The 18028-nt window shown below is 40.7% G+C and overlaps 1 protein-coding gene across 5 annotated transcripts in view; it reads right to left on the reverse strand.

The window, feature by feature from the left end:
• LOC126174976 (ankyrin repeat and BTB/POZ domain-containing protein 2) overlaps positions 1-18028 on the reverse strand; it is a 595788-nt gene that overhangs the window by 100711 nt on the left and 477049 nt on the right. For all 5 annotated transcript variants that reach the window (XM_049921452.1, XM_049921451.1, XM_049921450.1 and 2 more), the window contains 2 exons: positions 13428-13573; positions 7149-7336 (listed from right to left, as the gene is read on the reverse strand). In XM_049921452.1, the coding sequence (XP_049777409.1) occupies positions 7149-7336; positions 13428-13573 (334 nt within the window). The remainder of the gene's footprint in view (positions 1-7148; positions 7337-13427; positions 13574-18028) is intronic.

Below are 18028 nucleotides of genomic sequence, written 5' to 3' on the forward strand. Positions count from 1 at the left end.
CGTGCGCCACCCTATATTATTCCCCTGCGATCAGCCACACAACGCTACAGTTGGCTAAGCAAGAGGTTCTGCAGAATCACAGAAATTACTTCTAAAAGTGTGTAAGAATTCTGTAATGAATAAAAACTCTATACTCCAGGGGGAGAGACAAGTGCCGCCTCTTGGTGCCCTCCATCCTCCAGTCACCTACACTACTAGTTTTCAGTTTTTCATAAGAACCATATACCAAGCACAAATGAACGGTGAACGAGTAAAAATGAACAGTTCCCAAAAAAGAATGGTCAGCAGTGAACTAGTTCCCAAGGATGAACGAGTTTGCCCATCTCTAGTCAGTTCACATCTCTAATAACAACAATTGCCATTTTAATATTAAACTGTCAACAGAAAATCTATGTCACTCGAATCACATTCTTCTATGAGCTGGGAAAAAAAATTATGCTAAATAGTATGCCTTGAATGTAGAAATAACTTCCTGTCCATAGATTGCAGGATAGATGTAGTGTTTGGTGGCAGAAACAAAACTTCCGAGTTTCCATTTGAATCAATAGTGGAAAGTGAATGACCGGGAACATTATCAAGGAACAGAAAAATTTTGAAACAGATTTTTTCCATTCTCACAGCAGGCCTCCAATTCTCTACATAGTTCATCAAAAAATAGTTACTGAAATTAGCAGAAGTCATCCAAACTTTTTTATTCCATCTGCAATGAACTCCTTGCTTGCTCTTTCCAAAACCCTTTAGTGACCTAGGATTTTGAGAGTAGCAAGTGATAAGGGGCTTTAATCTGCAATCCCCTGCAACATTTCCTCCAAAAAGAAGGGTGTATTGGTCCTTGGTAGTGTTAAATCATGGAGATACTTCTTTTTTCTTCAATAGAAATCAATGTGTGGGTGGGCATTCATTTCAAAAATAAGCCCATTTCATCAAGATTGAAAACCTGCTTTATAGTACAGTAACTTTCTGTCACAATTTCTTTATATGTCTTTTTAAATTCATTGGCTCCAACTTCATCTGCTGCAGCTGCCTCTCCTGCAATTGTAATGCGGTGAAAACCAAACTGATGCTTGAAGTGATCAAAGCAACATGAGCTGGCTGAGAAAAATGCTGGACTGTCATACTCTTTTATTAAATCTGCATACAATGTTTTGGTTTTAGCTTGAATAGCAGCTCCAGAGAGAGGCATGCACTGTTGCTTGTGGTGCTCAGTCCAATGGATTAGCATTCTTTCCATCACCTCCAAGCAATATCTGATCACTCCAGTCAAACTTAAGTTAGTTGAAGATTGAGCAATTTTTCAAATTTATTGCACACTGTCATGAATAGCTCTCACACTGGATTCACTAAATACTGAGGCATGTTGAATGTCAAAGCAATCCAAAACTTTAACTATGTTTCTACTGAATATGACTTCCATGTACATTTCTTTCCCTCGAGGGACACAATTTCTTTTCTTTAAGTGATGTTTTAAATTGAGACCCTGTCAAGTGCAACTTCACAGCTCTACTGACCTGAACTGATGATGCACATATGGACAAATAGACAAAACATGCATGTGAAGATGAACACATTACTGCCTCCATGTACTGTTAATGCTGGACTCTGTGGCCGAGCAGTTCTAAGCGCTTCAGTCAGGAACTGCGCGACCACTATGTTCACAGGTTGGCACCCTACCTCGGGCATGGATGTATGTGATGTCCTTAGGTTAGTTAGGTTTAAGTAGTTCTAAGTTCTAGGGGACTGATGACCTCAGATGTTAAGTCCCATAGTGCTCAGAGCCATTTGAACCATTTTTGCACTGTTAACAGAGGGCAGCATTGGACTCAAAACTAAAATCGTGTGTATGCAAAAATGCAGACAATAAACCCATCCATAACAGGGTCTACCTGTACATAAATACTGAATATAACAATATCAGAGAAGGAAAGTTGCTACTCACCATATAGCGGAGATGCTGAGTCACGATAGGCACAACAAAAAGATTCACACAATTGTAGCTTTCGGCCATAAAGGCCTTTGTCAGCAGTAGACGCACACACACACACACACACACACACACACTCGCAAATGCAACTTGCACACACATCTGCAGTCTCAGAGAACTGAAACCAAACTGCGAGCAGCAGCACCAGTGCATGACGGGAGTGGCAACTGGGTGGGGGTAAGGATGAGGCAGGGGCGGGGAGGGAGAGGAGTAGTATGGTAGGAGTGGCGGACAGTGAAGTGTGCAGTTTAGATCAAGGGCAGGAGAGAAGATACAGAGGGGGAGAACGGGAAAGTAGCGGAAAGGAGACAAATAAAAAGAAATTAAAAGACTGGGTATGGTGGTGAAATGATGGCTGTGTAGTGCTGGAATGGGAACAGGGAGGGGGCTGGATGGGTGATGACAGTGACTAACAAAGGTTGGCCAGGAGGGTTACGGGAACGTAGGATGTATTGCAGGGAGAGTTCCCACCTGCGCAATTCAGAAAAGCTGGTGTTGGTAGGAAGGATCCATATGGCACAGGCTGTGAAGCAGTCATTGAGATGAGGGATATCATGTTTGGCAGCGTGTTCAGCACCAGGCTGGTCCACTTGTTTTTTGGCCACAGTTTGTCGGTGGCCATTCATACAGACAGACAGCTTGATGTTTGTTATGCCTACATAGAATGCAGCATAGTGGTTGCAGCTTAGCTTGTAAGTCACATTACTGGTTTCAAGAGGTAGCCCTGCCTTTGAAGGGATAGGTGATGTTAGTGACCGGACTGGAGTAGGTGGTTGTAGGAGGATGTATGGGACAGGTCTTGTATCTAGGTCTATTACAGGGGATAAGCCATGAGCTAAGAGATTGGGAGCAGGGGTTGTGAAAGGACGGGCGAGTATATTGTGTAGGTTCAGTGGACGGCGGAATACCATGGTAGGAGGGGTGGTAAGGAGAGTGGGCAGGACATTTCTCATTTCAGGGCATGACGAGAGGTAATCGAAACCCTGGCAGAGAATGTAATTCAGCTGCTCCAGTCCTGGATGGTACTGAGTTACGAGGGGAATGCTCATCTGTGGCCAGACTGTGGGACCTCAGGGGATGGTGGGAGACTGGAAAGATAAGGCATGGGAGATTTGTTTTTGTACAAGGATGGGAGGATAATTACGGTCAGCGAAGGCTTCAGTGAGACCCTCGGTATATTTTGAGAGGGACTGCTCATCACTGCAGATGCGATGAGCATGGGTGGCTAGACTGTACGGAAGGGACTTCTTGGTATGGAATAGGTGGCAGCTGTCGAAGTGGAGGTATTGCTGTTGGTTAGTAGGTTTGATATGAACAGAGATACTGATGTAGCCATCTCTGAGGTGGAGGTCAACATCCAGGAAGGTGGCTTGTTGGTTGAGTAGGACCAGGTGAAGGAAATGGGGGAGAAGTTGTTAAGGTTCTGGAGGAATCTGAATAAGGTGTCCTCACCTTACTGTGCCCCCACTGAGAGAATCTCTGCTCTCGTAGACCAACACCTTCAACCTATTACCCGGAACCTATCCTCCTATATAAAAGGTACCAACCATTTCCTTGACCGACTCTCCACAGTTCCTGTCCTTTTACCGCACAGTGCCCTGCTCATCACTATTGATGCAACCTCCCTGTACACTAACATTCCTAATGCCCATGGCCTTACTGCTATCGAACACTACCTTTCCAGACGTCCTATGGATTCCAACCCAACAACCTCCTTCCTAGTACCTCCTTCCTAGTCTCCATGACCAACTATATCCTCACCCACAATTACTTCTCCTTTGAAGGCATTAACTACAAACAAATTCACAGTACGGCTATGGGCACCCAAATGGCACCATCCTATGCCAACCTATTGATGGGCCATCTAGAGGAATCCTCCTTAAAAACCCAAAATCATAAACCCCTCACCTGGTTCAGATTCACTGATGACATCTTTGCTATCTGGACTGAAGGTGAGGACACCTTATTCACATTCCTCCAGAACTGAATAACTTCTCCCCCATTTGCTTCACCTGGTCCTACTCAAACCAACAAGCCACCTTCCTAGATGTTGACCTCCACCTCAGAGATGGCTACATCAGTATCTCTGTTCATATCAAACCTACTAACCAACAGCAATACCTCCACTTTGACAGCTGCCACCTATTCCATACCAAGAAGTCCCTTCCGTACAGCCTAGCCACCAGCGCTCATCGCATCTGCAGTGATGAGCAGTCCCCCTCAAATATATCGAGGGTCTCACTGAAACCTTCACTGACCGTACTTATCCCCCATCCTTGTACAAAAACAAATATCCCGTGCCTTATCTTTCCAGTCTTCCATCACCTCCCAAAGTCCCACAGTCTGGCCACAGAGAAGCATTCCCCTCGTAACTCAGTACCATCCAGGACTGGAGAAACTGAATTACAGTCTCTGCCAGGGTTTCAATTACCTCTCGTTGTGCCCTGAAATGAGAAATGTCCTACCCACTCCACTTCACACCCCTCCTACTGTAGTATTCCGCCATCCACTGAACCTACACAGTATACTCGTCCATCCTTTCACAACCGCTGCTCCCAATCCTTAACCACATGGCTCATATGCCTGTAATAGACCTAGATGCAAGACCTGTTCCATACATCCTACTACAACCATCTACTCCATCTACTCTACCTATCCCATCAAAGACATGGCTACCTGTGAAACCAGTCCTGTGATTTACAAGCTAAGCTGCAACCACTATGCTGCATTCTATGTAGGCATGACAACCATCAAGCTGTCTTTCCATATGAATGGCCACCGACAAACTGTGGCCAAAAAACAAGTGGACCACCCTGTAGCTGAACACGCTGCCAAACATGTTATCCCTCATCTCAATGACTGCTTCACAGCCTGTGCCATAGGGATCCTGCCCACCAACACCAGATTTTCTGAATTGCGCAGGTGGGAACTTTCCCTGCAATACATCCTACATTCCCCTAACTCTCCTAGCCTCAACCTTCATTAGTCACTGTCCTCACCCATCCAGCCCCCTCCCTGTTCCCATTCCAGCACTACACAGCCATCATTTCACTGCCACACCCAGTCTTTTAATTTCTTTTTATTTCTCTCCTTTCTGCTACTTACCCCCTTCACCCTCCGCACCTTCTCTCCTACCCTCCATCTAAACTGCAACACTTCACTGTCTGCCACTCCCACCATACTATTCCTCCCCCTCCCTGTGCCAGCTTCCTCCTCACCCCCACCCAGTTGCCACTCCCATCATGCACTGGTGCTGCTGCTCGCAGTTTGGTTTCAGTTCTCTGAGACTGCAGATGTGTGTGCAACTTGCATTTACGTGAGTGTGTGTATGCGTGTGTGTATATGCGTCTACTGCTGACAAAGGCCTTTATGGCCGAAAGCTACAATTGTGTGAATCTTCTTGCTGTGCCTATCGCAACTCAGCATCTCTGCTATATGGGGAGTACCAAGTTTCCTTCTCTGGTATTGTTACATTCCATCCTGGATTTTCCATTGTTTAAATACTGAATATGGAAGACTGAAGGAGTCACTGTCAGAAAATGGACACAGTTGTTGCCAGCAAATGTGAATTGAAGACCAGGCCATGATGGCAGCATGGGACAGAAAGTGGTAATTGAATACACTCCAGATCTTACAAGAAGGGTGATGCCACATTTTATACATCTACATGACAGCTCCAAGGGTAAGACATAACATTGCAGATTGGTTCTGCGAAATTTAGGTCTGGATCCTGGTGTCCCTTATAATGGTACTTGAATTACATAACCATTATGGAACCTCACCTCAACCTCTCGATACCAGCAATATTGTACTGTGTTTCTGTAAAGTAGTTAACATATTTCTGAGACAACATTCATATTTGATTTCATTAATGTAGAGGTACTTTGATACATTGATATGTTTATATTGCAATGATATTATTCTTATGTGAATTCTTTCTTTTGTCACTATGATTTTTGGGCGCATAAGTGGTTATTGGAGAGTCAAGTCTTGGATGTCATGTTGGAAAGACGAAAATTGTAGTCAGTTTATAAAATGTCAACTTTAACTGTGAGGAAGATATTTTCAAGTATGTTTTATAATGTGAAGTGATGTTTTGTGAATTACGTGATATTGCAACAAAAGTAATAAAAAAAGAAGTGTAACTTAAATTCAGAGTGCTGATTACTTTTTACATCACCATTGTGCTAACCTGCAAAAGTTTAATCTTCAAGAATGGTTTATGAAACACATCTATAAAACTTTTGAATATCGCAGAACAACACCTAGGCCTCTTTGCATCCGAGCTTGGAATCATCACCACCTAGATTTTCGATGATTGAGCCATGAGTTCACAACGAGACCAGCGTGAGAAACACGAAAAGATGAGTGCCTAGTTTATCCATTATTTCATGAAATGACTTTATTAACTGTGCTCTAATGACACCTGCCACATAATATAACTTTGTTGTTGCCCGAAAATGCAATATTTAGCAGCGTGAGCAAGACTACAAATCATAATTAATTTTTGACCTTTGTTGTGGTAGGGTTATTAGACCCCATATCAGTAGCCACCTATGGCAACCACTAAACCACAGAGAAAGTCATTTCATAAACAACTGTTTTACAATAAGCATATTGATTAATGTCCTTTGTCATTATCAATATTTCTCCATTTTCTAAAAATAGTACTAATAATGATTATGGAAATAGTACTATAATTAAGCTATACATAAACTCCAAGGCTTAAAATTAGTATGAAGGAGTCAGGTACATAGTTGCACACGTACTGAATAACCTGCCATAGCCTGTTTAGTGTCTGAAATATAGAGAATTTTAACAATATCTTAAAAACCCTTGCGATGGTCAGTCAACACATTGTACTTCAATTAGGAAAATTTTGTAGGAATTCTTAAAACTTACGTAGTAGGTTCAACATAATTTGTATTATCATTGCAATCTAATATTTCATGACCTTTGATATTGCACTTAAACAATGGACATTTCTGACTCCTTTCCATATTCTAAAAACTTCTATTTGTGGGCTCCATGAAATGCAGTTTGTCTAATGAAATGTCACAAGTCAATCACAAAGAACTTAAATTCTATTTTTGTAAAGAATTTTAGATAAGCACCTCATTGCTACTCTATGGGATACTTTACTCTGTGTTATCTAGTTTTATCTTACCTGAAGCAATTCTTCCAGCATTAAGATGAGCATATGGCTGTAGAAGACCCCACAAGTCACCATTATTTGCTATAGCATGTTCAAACATTGTTGCAGAAAGTATAGTATCACATTCATTTGGCAGACATTGCAAAATTATTTCTTCTAGCAGATTTTCGATACCAGCAGCCAAGTAGACAGCAGCATATCTGTGGATAGTTTATGGTATCAGAATATTTACTGTTCTCAGGGATAAAAAGTACTTTATTATATCAAGTGATATGTTGGGCAAGCATGTTAACTGTATACATTGATGAGCTAAAACATTATGAACACTTTCCAGCATAAAATTTTGTCTCTGCAGTGATGTGTGTGCTGATATAAAACATCCTGGCAATAGCCCTTCTTCCAGGAATGGTAGACTTGCAAGTTTCACATAAGAGGTTCTGTGAAGTCTGAAAGGTAGGACAAGAGGTACAGGTGGAAGTAAAGCTCTGATGACAGGTTGTGAATTGTGGTTGGCTAGCTCAGTCTGTAGAGCACTTCACCACAAAAGGCAACAGTTGTGAGTATGAGTCTCCATCTGGCATATAGTTTTAATCTGCCAGGTAGTTCCATTATGAATACTTATTTGAAAAGTAGGTTTCTGGAGGTACAATTACTATATTATGGAAAGGATATATTACTACTCACCATACAGCAGAGATGCTGAGTTGCAGATAGGCTCAACAAAAGACCTCTTTGGCGGAAAACTTACTTATTTGACAGTCTTTTTGTTGTCTCTATCTGTTACTGAGCATCTCTGCTATATGGTAAGTATTAATCTATCCTTTTTATAATACTGTAATTATTCCATCCTAGATTTTCTGGAGGTATGTGATACCAAATGTCTATTCCCACAAATTATGGCTTGGGGGTTAGCGAGTACAGCGCTGGTGCCCAACAGTCCCAGGTGTTCTAAGATCAGGCGAAGTTGATGACCAAGATATGAACATAGATTCACTGTCATCCTCCTCAAAACACTGCAGCACAATTGTGGAACTGAGACAGGGACAGGTATCCTGATGGAAGATGCCATCACCATCAAGGAAGACATCAATAATGTTTGCATAGTCCACAACTGTCACGGTGCCTTTGATTATTACCACAGGTCCCTTGGAAGCCCCAGTAAACATCCTCTACAGAATAACATTGCTTCCACTGGCCTGTGTCCATGGCATGGTGCACATTTCTTGGAAAGATGTGCCTGGATGTTACCTACCTGTATACAACCATTGACTCGGTGCAACAAGAAATGTGATTCATCTGACCAGGTGACACCTTTACACTGATCCTTCAATCTCAATTACGTGATGTCATTGAGTCGACATGGAAACATTTAGGGTTCACCTGCTGAGAGCCCCCACATTCAACAATATGTGCTGACCAGTGTGTTCCAAAACATTTGTGCCTGCACCAACATTGCATTCTGTCATCAGATCTGCCACAAGATCACAATCTATCCTGTGTTACAGGGTGGGCAGGCCTGCAACCTTCACATCCTGTGATGAGGTTTCTTCATCTATACACAAGTCACTGAAGTGGCATCCAATATAATGACTTGAATCAGGCAGCCAGACAACCCCAGATGGCATCTCCTGGCCATTAATACCATAATGTCATTTTCCTTTTTACCCCCTTTTTGTGACCTGCATTATTGCTAGAATGATTCCCAGTTTGTCTCTGCTCTTTTATATGTTTACCTTGCCATATCACATACTGGCAACACTGCCAGGCAGCATTCAATCTCATGGTGGGCAGTGGTCATAACATTAAGCTCATCAGTGTAAGTACTGAAATGACTAATTTATGCATGAACAAATTTATGCATGTAAAGAAGAGGAAGAGAAATAAATCTGTGAGCCAAGATGGCCATACAGGCTATCTGTGGGCACTGATATTATGTGGTACTCACTGCAGTGTACACAATTCAATTCTCTATTAATTCAAAGTGAAGTCTTTATCAACATACATAGGCCATATGTTTGGGAGTCAGTAGATGAATTTTATAGCTCTTTTTAAATTCAGTTATTTGACACTGCAGAATGCAGCAGTAATAGTAATAGTAGCAGTGTAGAGTATTGTTTGAGTTGCCTAACTGATGTGTAGCTTTTCTGATGCTAGAAGAATGTATGTGCACCAATTTGCTGGATTGGGTACATATCACATTTTCATTACACACTTACTTTTTAGATACTTTAACTGAACAACTACAGAACACATAACTGGCACATAGAATCAAAGTATCTCCAGCATGATACAGCCTCTCCATATTCTACTCCATATGTGAGGCAACATGTCAACTACAGTTTTTGTAATAAGTGGATTACTAAACCTGGTACCATTGTCTGAAGACTAAGTTTTCCAGACCTAAAACTTAGTTTTTTATTTATGGTGCTGGATGATGATCAGAGTGTACATGAGAAAAGATAGATGTCTCAGATGAAACATAAGCTGCATCATGAATACTGCTCCTCCCATTAAGCAACACTCATATAAACTGAGGTGATAAATGTCACGGGTTACCTCCTAATATCATGTCGTACCACCTTTTGCCTAGTGTAGTGCAGCAGCTCACTGTGGCATGGACTCAACAAGTCACTGGAAGCCGCCTGCAGGGATACTGAGCCATGCTGCCTCTATTGCTGTCTGTAATTGCCAAACTCTTGATGGTGCAGGATTTTCTGCACAAACTGACCTCTTGATTATGTCCCACAAATGTTCGATGGACTTCATATTGGGAGATCTGGGTGGCCAAATCATTCGCTTGAATTGTCCAATATGTTCTTCAAACCAACTGTGAACAATTGAGGTCCAGTGACAGGATGCTTGTTATCCATAAAATTCCATCATTGTTTGGGAACTTCACGTTCATGAATACCTGCAAATGGTCTCCAAGTAGCCAAACAAAACCACTTCCAGTCAATGAATGCTTCAATTGGACCAGAGGACCTGGTCCATTCCACGTAAACACAGCCCACACAATTATGGTGTCACCACCAGCCTGTACAGTACCTAGTTGACAACTTGGGCCCATGGCTTTGTGGGGTCTGCACCACATTAGAACCCTACCATCAGCTCTCACCAACTGAAATCACAATCCTACCACCATCTGTAGATGTGCATATCACTATCCCATGACTTTTGTCATCTCAGTGTACAGAAAGACAAGAAACACAACACATCCTCTTGAGGGTAGAAAAATATGCTCTGATCTTAATATCCCAGTTTTTGAAAACTGATTGTCAGCTGTTTAAAATTGATTTCAATATGTGGTAGTCATGCTGTGAACGGCTGAAAATATCTTATAAACTATTATAAATTTATAATTTGACACAAAAACATTAATAAAAATACAGTGAAATAAATAAGACAACAAAACCAATTGTATAATATAAATAAACATTTACAACCTTCCGGTTCGCAAACACTTCAAAAACAAAGTACATGGTCATATGAACATACTTTGCTACAAAAAAGACAGTTTAAGTTGCCTTGTGATATACTGACCATTCCTTCTGGCATACACATGTAACATTGCTCTTCAGGATGTGCTCTTTAGCCCGTGCTTGTACCAATTACCAACACTCCATACTTTTAATTATATATACAACCACTTCTCTGTATGTCAGACTTGTTTCATACCATCTATGTTATTATCTTCATATAATTTCCACCAATATTGACATCCGCATTTATGTAGATAACCTGCGAACCACAGTCAAGGGCATGCCAGATTTCATGGCAGATGATACTTGACATAGTGCCACATTTTAAGGTTTCCTCCCATGGAGTGTGAGAAGAGTGATGTTTAAATGCCTCTGTGCAAACTGTAAATAGTTTAACCTTGTGGTCCCTATGGAGATGACACATATGGAGCTCTAGTATATTCCTAGATTCCTCACTTAAGATCCTCAAAACTTTATAAAGAGACTTTTGTGGGATAACAGGCATCTAACTTCAAGTGTCTGCCTATTCAAGGTTTTCAGAATTTCTGTGATACTCTAATGTGAGTCAAGCAAACCCGTGACCTTATTTGTATATATTCAGTATTTCCTGTTCATCATATTTGATATATGTACCAGACACTTGAGCAATGCTAAGATGGGATGCAGTTTCCTCTGCATACTGACTGGATTTCCAGAGTATCCCACTAATGATCCAAAGCCTACCACTTGCTTTACTCATGATTTTGTTTATGTGATCATTCCATTTACATTGCCACAATTTTTTACATCAAGTTATTTGTGTGAGTTGACTCATTTGCGTTGCATTGCTACTGTGGTCATAAGATACACCTTTTTTGTGTTTTGTGTAGAGCACATGTGCACGCACTCACACAAGCACAATGTGCACGCACGCGCATTTGCGCATGCACACACGCGCACCCACCCACCCACCCACCCTCACACACACACACACACACACACATACACACACACACACACACATGTAAAACAACAGTTCAGTACTATTGTGTGGAAATACTAGCCAACAGCACCATCTGATGTCTCTCCTGACCTTGCATCCAAATTTTAGGTTGTGCTATAAAAACTCAACTGTGATTGGTTCAGATTCTGCCTTTACTTTTAAATCTAAATGCATACTCCATAAACCACTGTGGAGTGCATGGCAGAGGGTACTAATGGTAAAAATGTTAGGGTTTCTTCATGTTACAACTGTATATAGAGAGTGGAAAGAATAACAGCCTAAATGCCTCTGTGCATGCTGTAATTATCTAATTTTGTTTTCACAGGCCTTACAGTGGTGATTCTAGGGGGCTGAAGAATATATCTACATTCTTCAGTTAATAATAGTTCTTGAAATTTAGTAAGGTTTTGTGGGATAATTTGCATCTGTCTTTAGGAGTATGCCAATTCAGCTTTTTCAACATTTCCATCAAACTCTCCCATGGGTCAAACAAACCTATGATCATTCATGCCACCCTTCTTTGTACACATTCAGTATTTCCTGTTAGTCCTGTTTGGTATGGATCCTACACATTTGAGCAGTCTCCTTCATAAACTGACAGTATTTTTCCAAAATTCTACCAATGAACCAAAGTCTATTACCTACCGTATCTATGATTAAGCCTATGTGATCATTCCATTTCATATACCCACATATTGTCACATCCAGGTACTCATTTGAGTTGATTGATTCCATTTGTGACTCCATGATGATGCAGTCAGAGGTTGCTACATTTCTCCACTTTGCAAAATGTGTAACTTTACATTATTGTACATTGCAAATTGACAACCTTTATACCTCCTTGAAATCTTATGAAAATCTTTTTGAAAACTGTTACAGATAAATGTATCATCTGCAAAAAGTCTCAAGTTACTATTGATATTCCCCACTAGGTCATTAACATGAAGAGCAAACATAGCTGTATCTGCATTTCACTGACGAATCTACCATTGTGAACATTATGTAGCGGGACTTTTGTTTTCTATCTATTTCTTTATTGTCTCTCGAGAGCGGAAGCTTAATGCAGGCGTGATCTGATGAAGACGAAAAAAACTTATTAATGTGTAGACATATTGTGGAAGTTATGACATTTGGAGGAGAGAAGCAACGTAAAATAAATTGTATTTAATATCAAGACGGTTTTGTATACATTAGAAATTCCTGGACAATGAAACTTATTGCAAGATTTTGGAGCAGACTTTTCACGCAGAAATGAAGTAGGAGATTTTTGAAGACCTGGACGCTGCACGAAAGAAGACATGTTAACATGGTAAAGAATGAACTGTTATCTATGCCATTTCCCCCTGTTAGTCACATTTGTTATTCTCTGTCTTTTTTCAAATAATTTTTGTAGTGGAAATTGGTTTAACATTTGTTCAGAAACGCCACAAGGACCACCCCAACAATAGCTTTTCCAAATCGCTAAGTCCGATAACTTTTCTGTAATATGAAGTCTGATTTGCATTTCTTTCATTCTTTCCCTTTTTCATGGTCATTTACGATTTTAAAACCCCCTTTTTATTCACCATTTCTTCCCACATTTTCAACCTTTTCTTTTCTTTTCTTCACTTTTCTTTTTTATTAACCACTACAATTAGAAAGTGGAAACAGAAGCAGAACATTCATAAATACAAGTAAAAATTTAGCACCAACATAATCCATGCAATACACTCAATTAAAAGACAACATACTTGTTAAGAAGCTGATTCATACTTCATACGTGCATTCACAAAAATTGTTTTCACAGTACCTTTGGTAGACAGAATATTTGCACATAAGTTTGAAACTTACTCATGGATAAATTTTCCCAGTCTCACATCAGCCATCCAGCGCTGAAATTTGCCAACAGATAACTGCAGACCAGCTCGGCATGACTTGCTCTGCTTGAGTTGTGAATCACCAGATACGGCAAACATAGCAGCAGCGCGCAGACAAGCCTGCAATAATGCATGCAGCCTGTTATTTATATGCTGTGAATAATTTATTATGAAGTATTTCATATCTTTGAACACTGAAGAATTTGTTATAATGACTTTAATTAGCCATTTTCATTTATCATCTAACTAAAATATAAAAATTTGTTACTTAAGAATTTAGCAATAATTGCTTGCATTAAGTTGCTTTGTCAAATACTTGATTACAACTGAAATTTATTACTGGTTCACATTTTGCAGTTGAAATAGGCATTATAAATATCTTTGGATTAAAGGAGACCACTTGTAGAAAAGCAGAACCATTGAGATATCAAGAGGCACTGTCAATAGGCACACACAAAAGAAGAAAACTTTCTAGCTTTCGGAGTTATCCTTAGACGAACTAGAGTAAAATACAGACAGAAAACACAAGCACACGCATAGATGCCTCTGCCCCTATGTGATGCCTGTTGACTAACAGTGCCAATCTGTTGTTTTCTCTGCAGGTGACTGGTTGTGGCGCAGGTGGACTGGGTGCAGGGGGAGAGAGGTGTGAGGCAAGGAGAGGGACTGGGGAAGACCAGTGCAGCTAGCTGCTCGGAGGGAGGCAGTCATTTTACTATCTAGGAATGTGAGAGGGAGGGGTGGCACATATATGGGCTAGGCATGTAAGATGCACGATTGTGTGGCTGCCGGGGGAGTGGTGACATTAAACTGATGTGGAGACGTAAATTGGGAGGGGTTGAACTTCCTGGCAGACTAAAACTGTGAGCCCGACTGAGACTCGAACTCGGGACCTTTGTCTTTCGCGGGGCAAGTGCTCTACCATCTGAGCTACCGAAGCACGACTCACGCCCAGTCCTCACAGCTTTACTTCTGCCAGTATCTCGTCTCCTACCCTTCCAAACTTTACAGAAGCTCTCCTGCGAATTGGGAGGGATTGTTGGGATGGAGAGAGGGGAAACTATTGGGTGGAGTGTACAGGGACAGTGGGTTACCTGAACTGAGGCCAAGATTATTAGGAGATCAGAGATGTGTTGTAAAAGATAACTCCCATGCATGTAGTCCAGAAAATCTGGTAGTGGGGGGAAGGGTCCAGATGGTCTGGGTTGTTGAAACAGTCACTAAAATTGAGCGTGTTGTGCTCAGCTGCATACTGTGCTACAAGATGTTCTTGGCAACAGTCTGGCAGTGGTCATTCATCGTAGTGGACTGCTGTTGGTAGAACATATCAACATAAAATGCTGTGAAGTGTTTGCAGCAGAGTTGATATATGACATGGTTGGTTTCACAGGTAGCCCGCCCTCTGATGGGATGACAAGCCTGTGACTGGTCTGGAGTAGGAGGTAAGCTATGACCCTTTGGCAATGGTTGGGAGCAGGAGTGGCATAAAGATGGATCAGGATGTTGTGTAGTTTGGATGGGCGATGGGACACCACTTTAGGAGGGGTGTGAAGGATCTTGGTAGGATGTCCCCTGATTTCAGGATAAGATGAAAGATAATCAAAGCCCTGGCACAGTCTGTGCTTGAGTTGTTCCAATCCAGGGTGATATTAGGTGCCAAGGGAGGTGCACCTTTGTAGCTAATTCTTGGTGTTAGTGGGAGGACTGGTGTGTGTGTGTGGGGGGGGGGGGGGGGGGGGATGAGAACAGGTATACCTCTGATGAATTTTATAGAATTGTTAATATTCTGTCCTATCCATGAAATCAGGGTTCCTGTAGCTTTGAAGGTGGAAATACTATCTCTTATTGACAATGTAGGAAAAAGAAGATTGCAGTTTACCGTAAAGAAGACATGTCAAGTTGCAGATAGGCACAATTAAAAGACACTTACATACAGCTTTCAACTACGCCCTTCATCAGTAAAAGAGAGACAGACCCCCAGCCCAAGATGCTGCAGCTGGCGGTAGTGTGTGCATGAGGTGTGTTTGCTTGTGTGTGTGTGTGAACGGTGTGTGTTTCTCTTTTACTGATGAAGGCTGTGGACGAAAACTTTATGTAAGTGTCTTTTAATTGTGTCTGTCTGCAACTTGACATATCTTCTTTACGGTAAGTAGTAATCTCTCTTTTCCTACACTGCTGATATTCCTACCTGGAGTTTCCTTTATATGACTATCTCTTATTGATATAGAAGAACTTTGGATGCACTGTTTATGTGAGTCACATTGCAATGTGTCTTGCTGTCTGCTTCTGTAATTATGGGAGATCAGTACATAGTTTTAAAACTAATTTTACGAATGTTGTGTACCTCATATGAACTAGATTATTCAACATAATTATTATGGGGAAGAATTAAGAATGTTTAATTATAAAACCTTAGTGTATAAGTATTATGTTAATTGACAAACTGCCTATTGGCTTCTGTCTCGGGTTCTTCAGCCGAAGAACCCGAGACAGAAGCCAATAGGCAGTTTGTCAACAAGTGGCCACGAAAGCCTTAACAATTTTGTATTATGTTAATTACTTTATATTTGAATATGACTCAATAATCTACAGCCGTGTTAACTAATTCTTTTGTCACTTCTTGGCAGAACAACATAACCATCTATGAAAAACACAATAATTGTGAGTGTTCTACAGAATTAATTTATTTTGTGTAACCATTTCTCAGCTTACAATACGATCATCAGATCTAATTGACTATTGTTGTCAAACAAGGTAAGATATTTGGGAACAACACTGAGAATAATATCTTTTTCAGTGTTGCTCCTGAATGTTGTACTTTCCTTGACAATGATGGTCAGTTAATGTCTGATGAGGGCCTTGTAAGGGCAATGATCACAGAGGTTCTGACATCGGAGATTCTGCCTATGAGTTGACATCGGCCAAAGACTACTGATCTTTTCAAATCAATACACCAGTATGTGTGCAGTATCATTGTAACCAATCTGTACATACAGACATCAGATGGCAGTAGGTGGAATTTAGACCAATTTGATTTCTTCAGTCAAATTGTCTATGGTCCTACATGAAAAGCACGAATTGTGAGAAATTTTTAAGTTTAGGCCAAAAGGAAATAGGAGTCTGTGGCTTCCTGAGAAATAAGTAAGATAATAACAGGAATATTTCTCCACATTTTTGGTCCCAAATCGCCACTTTATTGAATGCACATGCTTTGAACAACTTAAAGATTAAATAATAATTTATTGTATGTTATCTTATGTTACATTATGCATGTTCTGTGGGTGTCTTGACATTTCAGCCTATGTCTATTATTTTATGCAGCACATCATCTACAATACAAACAAAACTGTACCAGAAATTTTATGCCTAGACCTAAAAAAAAATGATGGATTCATGGGAGAAAGGTGGCATGTGTCTGTTTGATACCTGAAGTTACTGTAGTATTTTACTTTGGGATGAGATGGGTGGGCATTAGCTGTCTAAGAAGAATTATTATTGCTTGCTGGTGTTTTTATGCCAGTAGAGTGGTAATTCTGTTATATAAGGTGGTATGCAAATGTGGTGTATGTGTTTCCACTGTTCAGTGCTTTAATGATTTAGACTAACTTATTCTAAAATTTATGTTTGTCTCTCACACATATGCTGAAGGAGAGTCATTTAATTGAGGTTGTGCAGAGTGTTTGAAATTTTGCTTTTCAATGTCACCACAAATTGCCATGAGTATGTAACACAACATTTCTATCTTCAACACATATATACCATAAAATCTGTCTGGTTATTTGAATAACTGGGGGAAGAGTGTACAGCACTTACCATGTTCTTTCGTGACAGACAAAGCTCATTCACACACACACAGCATCTTTTTAACAGCAAAATGCAGCACTCTCCTTCAAGCAGGCAGAGGCATGTGGCATCCACCTCACTTAAGAAGGTTAAAATAGATTCTAACCTCCTTGATAGAATAGTCTCTAATCTAACTTAACCTCCTTGATCCCTCCGAAATTGATGAAGGAGATCAGATGCAATGTCTGTTGGCTAATGTAATCGGGGTGATCACTGATGACAATGCTGCCAATCCTGGTCATTGTTACTGTGAACACAGCCTAAGCCAAAATCTGGTTAATAAAATAAATTAAATCTGTTCAAAAAAATGGTTCAAGTGACTCTGAGCACTATGGGACTTAACATCTGAGGTCATCAGTCCCCTAGACTTAGAACTACTTAAACCTAACTAACCTAAGGACAGCACACACATCCATGGCCGAGGCAGGATTCGAAACCTGTGACCATAGCAGCAGCATGGTTCTGGACTTAAGTGCCTAGAACCACTCAGCCACAGCGGCCGGCTATTAAATCTGTAAAACATACACAATATTGCATTTTTTCATTTACAATGTATTGACAAGTTAGTGGGTTCCAACCCGTAACTGTTGTTGTGTGTGTGTGTGAGAGAGAAGAGAGAGAGAGAGAGAGAGAGAGAGAGAGAATGCTCAATGTTCCAGAAGTGCAGCAGATCACTGTCTATTACCATATATCTGGGCACCTGCCAGTCATCTTCAGGTGATGGTGGTGGTT

The sequence above is a fragment of the Schistocerca cancellata genome, chromosome 3 (assembly GCF_023864275.1).
Source record: "Schistocerca cancellata isolate TAMUIC-IGC-003103 chromosome 3, iqSchCanc2.1, whole genome shotgun sequence".
NCBI lineage: Eukaryota > Metazoa > Arthropoda > Insecta > Orthoptera > Acrididae > Schistocerca > Schistocerca cancellata.